Genomic DNA, 9,537 nt, shown 5'->3' on the forward strand with positions numbered 1-9,537 from the left:
TAAATGTTGTCATGGAAACCCTTGACGTACATCAGGAACTGAGTTTCTTGTCTCATGCCATTCTCATAGCATAATGCACTTTTTTAACGACTGCGTTTGCAATTGATGTGTGTTTCCAGAGTTTTTATGCACATCTGCCCGAGCGCTTGGCCACCTTCACAGCCGACCTCTCTGAGATGTTTCCCGCTGGCATCTATGACACCAAATATGTCACTGAATTGGAACTCCGGCTCACTGCGTCCTATCTGGAGTATGCCTATAAGAAATGGTGAGTATGGGTTTATAGTGCACTCTAGACTCACAGTCTTCCACCATGGCACAGGTTTTGAAATTGTCCAAACCCACAAATGCTTATGAATAGTTTTTGATGACAGATTTGAATTGAGTGAAAATAGAAATTGACAGATTTGAATTGAGTGAAAATAGAAATTTTCACTGTAAACTGTCTACATACTATACTGTGAACTAAACTCCTTTATAGTAAATTGGAGAATATTGATATTTCATTCCACTTTTATTCTAACTTTTTAAACTTTTTCATTTATTTGCTGGTTTGTCAAAAGAACAAGAACTGACAGGAAAGTGTTGTTAACCTCAACACCAACATGATTCATTAGAATACAGAGATCTCTTGCACAAGACAAGCCACTGTAAGCATTTCAGATTATCATTACTCATGTCCTCTGACTACAGTATTCTAATGCAATCAGTAATGACGAGCCTGTATGTAAAACAAATGGAAGGAAATTTTATTTCAAAAGCTTGTTAACAGCCACAGTACAAGAGATGGACAGTTTAACTTGTGCATTGATTGATAAATGCTGTTTGTATATTTTGGCATAATGTGCCTTTTTGAAATAATATGCCTTAATGGTGTGAACTGAGGCTTAAACGTCTGAATAATAATTATTCAACCTTTTGAGCAACAAGCCATATACACAGATAAAAAGTGACACTTGCGCGTGACAGAGAGATTATTTCTAATTAATGATATTACATATTTGACTTCTGTGTGAATAGTGGTGGTGTGTGTGATCTTTCATAGACTGTTAGAAACTCCTGTGTCTGTAAACACACGTTTGTAACTTGTTCATTCATTTATGATACCTGTAACTTGCAGAAGCAAACACGCTCTCTGTATCAACAGATTGTTGATCTGAGATCATATCTGCTCAGAAATGTTGGGGTATTTTTGGCCGCACTCAAGACCTTACCATATTCACAAAATAAATAAAAAAGGCTTAATAAGCATACGTCTGATACTTACCAGTAGTGGTAATAACAACTGTGTAAATATGCTACCAATAATAAGCAACTTGTTAATGTCAAATGTGTATAACCTAATACAAAGTGTTATCAACTTTATATGTTCTTCTAATATCTTCACTGGGAGGATTATGTGGCTGTTTTCCTTTTATACTGTGTTTGTTTGTTGTTACAAAAGTGATACCTTGACTTGAATAATTCTTGCTTGGAGATAGTAACTTACTACTCAGTATTACCAGGTTCATGCAGGCTGGATTAAAACAAACAAACAAATATTATTATCATACAGATGTAGGCCTCTACCCAAATAGCACCACAGGCTCCCCACACAGACACAATTTTCACATCATTTAAGTCAGTCCAATGCTTCAGCTTCATTATTTATATTTATAGTTTGCGTTTATATTTTTCATGGAACAGAAATATGGACAAACATGGTCCATGAAAGGACCAGTGTGTAGGATTTAGTGGCATCAAGCGGTGAAGTTGCAGATTGCAACTAACTGAACAATGCTGACGTCGACCTGGGAATGAGAACAGGCTGTGTGGAGAAGCAAAATGCCCTATCTACAGCAAGTGTCTGGTTTGTCCCTTCTGGGCTACTGTAGAAACATGGCAGTTCAACATGGCGGACTCCATGGAAGAGGACTGTAATTGAAAACAACTCATTCTAAAGTAACAAAAGCACAATGAGTCCTTTAAATTCAGGTGATTATACACTACTACCTATGAGTATTATATTCAGTGTCTTCCAATAGATCCTCTTAAATGCAGTGTGGAGCAGTAACTCATTACTAGTAATAATATTACTGTAAAAATATTATAGTTACTTCTCCAAAAAACAATTACTTACAATATTACTTTTGTTGTCACCCTCTCCTGATTTGAAATCCAACAATCCAATTAAATCCTTGGATTCATTTTTGTAATCGTGGAGGAATCTAGCAGCATTCAGCAGCTGGAAATATTCCATTACTTTGATTTTAACAAACAAAACTGGATTTTATTCACTGTAAGTCTGAATTTTGGGGGGTGAAGGACAAAATTACCATATTATTTTGAGGGGAGTAGCAGAAAAGTAATATAATTAGTAATGTAACGTTAACTAATTACTGTTGGCAGGGAGTAGTAAGTAAAGTAATTATATTTTTATATAAGTAATGAATAATATATATATATATATTTTTTTTTTTTTTTTTTTGAGTAAGTAGCCCAACACTGTTTAAATGTTACACACTGGACCTTTAAATTGAATACCTGCTACAGAGCGACAGAATATACCATCATACAGAGGGGGGGCGGTATTGAGACGTTAGCTGGACGCTCTCGGCTGTTCATCACCACCAAGAAGAAGAAACGCTCCGGTAGGGGGAGGGGCTGTGCAGTGACAGTCTACCGACAGTCTACCGACCTCTGCGTCCGTAGTGTGCGGTAACGGTTTGTTTAGAGCTGGCTCTGCCACACTCAGCGCCCTGCAGCTCGTCTAACGTTGTGTTTCACAACAGACAAATGAACCAAACATCCCCGGCGGAGAACAACAGCTGAGAACTCTCGAGCACAGAAATGGCAGACGATGAAATAGACTACAACATCGTGTTCCCAGACGCGGGGACGTCGGGTGAGCATCCCTTTCATTGTGCTGTGTGTTCAACCCTCAGTTAGCTTAGCGCACACACGCTAACCTTATCTCTCAAGGAAGCCGTGGGAATGTCACTCTGCTGACCGTTAGCCTGCTAGCTTCCTTTAGCTTAGCTTGCCGTTGACAGCTTTGGGTAAACGTGCTGTTGTCATCGTGTGGTTTGTTTTCAGAGAGGCACTGGCAGGGGACAAAGGAGCCAGTTGTGATCCTGTTGGGCTGGGCTGGCTGCAAAGACAGACACCTCTCCAAATACAGCTCCATCTACAATGAACAGGTCCAAGTGAATCCAGTATAACACACTCTGCTTACTCTTTTGTCCATTTGGCAGCACTGTAGAAGTGGTACGAACCTGTCAGCAACTCATATTTCTACTTCTTTTTATGCTTTCTTTCTTTGCTTTCTTCACCTTTAGGGATGTGTCACCATCCGCTACACAGCCCCCTTGAAGACGGTCTTCATCTCGGAGTCGTTTGGCTACAAGGAGCTGAGCAGTACGGCCCTGAAGCTGCTGGAGATCCTCTATGACTATGAGGTGGAGAACAGTCCTATTTTCTTTCACATATTCAGTAATGGCGGCTTCATGCTGTACCGTTACATTGTAGAGTTGTTGCACAATGATAAACAGTTCAGCTCCCTGTGTGTAATTGGGGCCGTAGTGGACAGTGCCCCAGGTAGTGGGAACGTTCGCGGGGCCCTGCGTGCACTGACCAGCACCCTCGGGCCCAAAATAAGTCCCGTGTTAAGGTACATCCTCTTAGCCCTTTTTGCAGTGACTGTCTTCCTGTTGCGAGTCGTGTTGTACCCCTTGACCAAGTACATCCACAAGAACCATTACGACGCAGTGCAGGACCGTCCGCCCACCTGGCCTCATTTCTACCTGTACTCCAGAGCTGACCAGGTGATCAGGCACAGGGACATCGAGCTCTTTGTGGGGGCCCTGATGCAGAAAAGCGTCCCTGTGGACAGTTTTGATTTTGTTTCCAGTCCCCATGTTGGTCATTTCCGGGATTTTCCTGAGCAGTATGCTCTTAAGTGCCGCGACTTCCTGGTTGCTTGCATGAAGGACGCTGAAGGGACGGTGGTGAAGAAGAGACAGAGGGTTCAGGATCAGTGAAACTTGGAGAGAAACTCACAGGTTTTTGCTAACCCTCTGTGAAGCAGTCTTTTCCTTTGAAGAGAAGTGAAGAAATTCAGACGACGTAATTCTTCTCGGTGGTCTGAAAATCGGTTTGAAAACGAGGCTGAAAGTTTTTGCCAGACTGCTGGAATTTGAGTTGAGCTAGTGCAAGATGTTGGCAATGTTTTTCTGCCCCAGTGCACATAATGGGAAGGTTCCACAAATGTGGTCTAGGTGTACGCCACTTAATCCATGTCTGCATAACCACCCATATGAAACACTGTAATTCTTATACCCCCTAAAGTGTGAGGCACAAAGGCCTAACCCTGCCTACTCAAATGTTTTTGGAACAGTCATATACCTTATGTAAAAAATAACACCACAAATGATTGCTATACACTGGAACTTGAACCTTTTAGGATAATTTAAATGGTATTTAATATTGCTGTGTAATGTGATGCATTGTAGATTAGTAGTAGTGATTCTAAAACTGAGGCTGGGTATTGGGAAATAATAATCTGTATCTTCTATTTATAAAATGTACAATGTATTTATGGTTTTAAACTCACACTGTTATTAAAATGAGATCACATGAGGGTGCTTACAATGAAGGCAACTGTCTAAAATGTAAAAGATTAATCAAATGTTTGTTTTTGAAATAAAAAGGTCTAGAAGTTTTTGCCTTAAACAGTAAATGCCTTTTGAATATTTTCTTGGTCCAGAAATTGTACACGCGACCCTAACATGTGATACACAATTGATTTATTTCAAGGAAAAAGGTGATTGACAATGAATGTATATGTCCAGCACAACTATTGTTCTATATGTTCTTTCTAACTGATGTGCCTTTTAATAAATCAGAATACTCATAGAAAAGTATGTCCGAGTATTTATTGGTGTGGATTTGCCACATGAATGATTTCAGTCAGGTTGTGCTGTCCAAACTGTTCCAACAGATTCCTTGATTGGGAATCTAAAATATATGGATGAAAGATGGCTTCCAAACAAAGCGAAATTCAGTTCAAATTGCAATAATATTCAGAAATGCTTGTAGCAGCAACCTAATGACCAAAGTAGCTGATATTTTTCTTTTCTGTATGTTTAAATACTAATGCATCAATACTTGTGATTAATTCTGACCGGAGTTCTTCAGAGTACAACTGACATGGAATGTTAAAGACATCGGAATGTTAGAGGGCAAAAATTCCTACATTACCAATATGGTGGCTGATATAGTAATTTTGAGCTTGAATGAAAATAGACCTTTTCTGTGTGGACTGTGCACCGATATAACTATGCTAAGGTACTCAGAAGGCTGCTTTCTTAAAAGAATATTTAAGTTAAATATTCTTTAACATGTTAAATATTTTGACATATACATTGTCAACCGATTATAGTTGACATTGCTGAGATCTGCTTCTTCTCTTTTACTCTGCGTTGCCAGCCACAGTACTGTAAATCACAGTGCACTCTGCTGGATAAACTGTGCAGTGACACCAGTGTCATATCGGTGCATACTGGATAACAATGCAATGGGCCTATATCAGCCGACCAATATCAGTCAGATTGTAGTTTTTGTTTTGTAAAGCCATTTTCAATATAACAATATTATTTAGCCATCTTATCCATCTTGACCATTTTCTGTATTGAGTTAAAAATGTGCCATGGATGTGTTAGTGTACACATGTACTGTGGATAGTTTTCATGCTTGTGTTCTCTACTAGCCACAAAATTTGGTGATACTGGTCTACAAAGCTGATATTTTAGTTTAAAATGTAAAGTGAATGTTAGGGAGTCCTGCTTTTATTGCTCATTTACAATGCTGAACCGTGGACAGGGTGCTGTGAAAACAGAGGCCCAAAGCATTTTTATTATTTTAATTGGGGAAAGTTTATGGCAACTCTTTTCTTTATTTGTCATGAGGGCTGTTTTATTTTAACTCCAGTTTATCTCTTGATATTGTTTCTTTGCTGATAATCAGGAGGACTCACTTTGTGTATATTATTAACTTGACCACTAGAGGGCTCACTGCAAGAAAGACATCAAGGCAAGGTGTCTATGTGATCTCATCATACCCAGAGGCAGATCAAATCCAACCATTCCCCCTCCACTCTCATCACGAGACATCAGGGACTGTTTGAAGAGCGTGGCTCTGAATTGGTCCAGCAGGGATGGTTATTGAATGTCTACAACATGTCAGACTTGACATTTGGAACAGCGAGCAGTTGGCATTTGTCTCTGCGCCAGGCCTGGCCCTGGCACTTCATGTATCATGTAGAGCTGCTCGGAGGAAAGGGAGAAAGAGGGAAGTTTACATATCGGCACAGACAGATGAACATCGCTTACTGGAGTGCATATGAGACAGGCTGCTGTGATCCTGCTGGTGGTCTCCTGCATTGTTTCAGGGATGGAGGAAGTCCTCAGTGGTTGCCCTGTTTACTATGAATCACACCAAAGCTGCTATCTTTGCCGAATTGATTTACATAAAGGAAACGTGTCGCAGACTGTATTACTGTGACCTAAGAAACATCTGCATGATTGGAATTTTATGTTTTTGTGACTGAGAAACACAATCACCTTTAGACAGTACTGGAACATAATACAATGTGAAAATAATCAATTACAATTAAATGTTGCATTGAAAATTCCACTTAAGCACAAGTAGGATGTATCTGTAAGTACTTATCATTAAAAACTCCCTTTATTATATGTACATTATATGTGTTATATCCTTAGATTATTTTGTAAACTGTAATGGTTGGCCAAAGTGGTGCCAATTTTCAATAATGCTACAACTGTACAATTATACAAAGTACTGCAAAATACTGTTGTAAAGGGTGCACATTGTATTTATAATAATATAAGAAATACAGACAGCAAATGGTTTGAGCATTACTACACAACATACATTATACCAGTACGCTCAGTACGTATGCCAGGACCCCCACTAGGGGTCTCCAGATCTTCACAGGGCTTTGCGAGGGATTCTTGATTTTAAGTGAAACATAAAAGATAAACACAGATGGCCTATATATCAGTGGTTTGTTTATTTCTGTGAAGAAAACTAAATGAAATCATTATTTCTAAAATTTTGATTATCATCCTGCATTACAAAAGTGCACAGGTAAAAGAACCACACAGCTAATAGAACAATAAAAAACAAAACTGAATTATATACTGAACAATACTGAACTATTAAGTATGTATGATTCTTTCAATTTAAAAAGTACATGATACAGACTGATAAAAAATGTCCCTAAAATGATGATAATATTTCCAAACCGTTTCTCACAAACCTCCTGTGGTTACTGTGTTCACTATGTGGGTTCATTGTACAATTTATTAGATGTTCTGTAATGTCATTGTTATGCATTTAATATAATATGAAATATCCATAAAATATGTAGCTTAGTAAGGGGTCAACAGTTTGCTCTATAGAAAAGGGGTCCCTTAAGGAAAAAGACTGGGAACTACTGCTTTTTGGTATATAATACAACTACATTTCTTTACTATATAGTATACTGTGATGAAAGAAAAGGAAATCAATTATTAAAGAAATCATTTTGACTGCTTTATATGCTTTGGTTATTTAATTTGTAACAATGCATCACATGTTACACACTGATCATATGTTTCATACATAAAGTTAATGTTAATACAGTTAATACAAGTATGTAAGTCAGTTATATAAATGTAGTGGAGGCAAAAGTACAATGTTTTCCTCTGTAATGTAGTGGAGTAAGTATCAAGTTGCATTAAAATACAAGTAACTTAAAATTGTTCTTAAGTGTACTGAGTAAATGCAGATCTGCATAGTATCATAGTCTCGCTATCATAGAACTTTCTAATAGCTGATATTTTGATTTGTTATATAAGGAACTAATATTATAAGTTGCTCGCCTGAATGGAATGCACTGATTCTTTTCCTCTTTATTTTTTTTTTGCCGAGGCAGCTGGAACGAGCTGTAAACACAGCATTGACATGTCGTAGTTAGATCTGTGAAAGGATGCGCCCTCCCGGTGTTTAGTTTGTAGTGCTGAACCAAAGTCATATAAGTTCCAGTGCTGACGTGGAATGTTTGACATGGCCAGAATTAAATTGGTGAGATTGTAATTAATCAACTTTGTCCTGGAAACCTGTGTTTGCGCTACCTGTGTTGCCGTTGGGTATTCTTCATGGGTATTCAACATTGGAGCATTGACATGTTTGGAGAACTTGTTAGCAAACAGTAGCTTATTAAGACATCCAGCAGACATGGAGCAACATTATCACTGTTTGTGTCCACTCTCTTTTAGCTCTGCTTTGTTCTCTTCTAGCTCTCTAGCTGCTATGTTCACCAGCTCATCACTAACTGTGTCTGTCTGCTGGTTGGTGCTGAGCAGGTAGTGTACAGTGGGTTTTCAGAGCATTTTAAATGGAAATGTCTGTCTGCTGCAGCTGAAAATGTTACCATGAGAGCAGTGAGAGTGAACCAAACTCACATTGTCACATTGACTTTTAAGTCACCAAGAAAGAAAACATATTTTGTGGTTTACACACTTGATGTTTCTACAGATAACATTAATTCAAACAATAAATGTCATGTTGGTGCATTGGACTGAGTGTTGGCTTACACAGACGATGGGTTGAAAATGCCCAAATTGCAAGAATAGGTATGATTTACAGTAAAATACCCATAAAGAGATTGTATTGGACTGTCACTGAAGCCCAGAACATCCATGAGGCAAAAACTAATATCTGGATGACATTTCATCCATATGGTGACACTAATGTTCCTGAAGAGGGCAGCATTGACTCACTGTTCCCATCATGCAACGTCTCACTGAGGCTTCAACTGAGCATCAAGCAGACTACGGTCAGGTTCAGCAGTGGATGTTTTATTCTGGGCTCCTGAGGGATGAAGGCACTGTAACGTTACCTTCAGAGCCTATTCCTGTGCATGTTTCTTTATTTCTGTGCATGTTTTCACTGCTTTGAATCATGGAAAAAGCGAAAGGTTATTAGCGGTTTATCTGTGGAGCAAGAAATACCATCTTCACATTCAAAATTCAGGGGAATAGCAACACTACTTTCCTAAAAGCCCACCTTCCCTTTTCTTGTAATTGTTCTGACAGTACAGATGACACTTGAGAGAATGAGAGCAAAGCATTATTGCAAAGAACAGTAAGAATGAGTCTTTTCAGTTAAGGATGGGTGATAAAGGCAAGAGAATAGCTGGGAATGGAAGGGTGGGAGGAAAACGTCATAACACCCCCCTCTCAGAAGCGTACTGAAAGAAGAAATTACCCCATGGAAGTTAATGAAGTCTCACAAGTTGATGAGGGGAAAATTGCGGCGAAGAGGGGTCAGCGCTTTCTCTTTAGCCTTTCCTTCTTCCACGGAAAATGGCTGCGGTCAAGATCCATACTTTTAGAGGACGCTGAGCACTCCAACACAGAGATGGAGTGAGAGAGATGAGGGGGGGTGCACCAAGATTAATGGTATTAAGTGGTAGCACTTGGCAATGCCGTAACA

The 9,537-nt window shown here is 39.0% G+C and overlaps 1 protein-coding gene across 1 annotated transcript; it reads left to right on the top strand.

The window, feature by feature from the left end:
* Nucleotides 1–2,608: 2,608 nt before the first annotated feature.
* Nucleotides 2,609–4,898, top strand: tmem53 (transmembrane protein 53). Its single transcript, XM_051396866.1, has 3 exons — nucleotides 2,609–2,884; nucleotides 3,076–3,179; nucleotides 3,318–4,898. Exons 1-3 carry the CDS (start codon nucleotides 2,830–2,832, stop codon nucleotides 4,017–4,019), a joined length of 861 nt encoding a protein of 286 aa, XP_051252826.1. The 5' UTR covers nucleotides 2,609–2,829; the 3' UTR covers nucleotides 4,020–4,898.
* Nucleotides 4,899–9,537: the final 4,639 nt, after the last annotated feature.

Source organism: Dicentrarchus labrax, unplaced genomic scaffold, assembly GCF_905237075.1.
Source record: "Dicentrarchus labrax unplaced genomic scaffold, dlabrax2021, whole genome shotgun sequence".
NCBI classification, from domain to species: Eukaryota; Metazoa; Chordata; class Actinopteri; family Moronidae; genus Dicentrarchus; species Dicentrarchus labrax.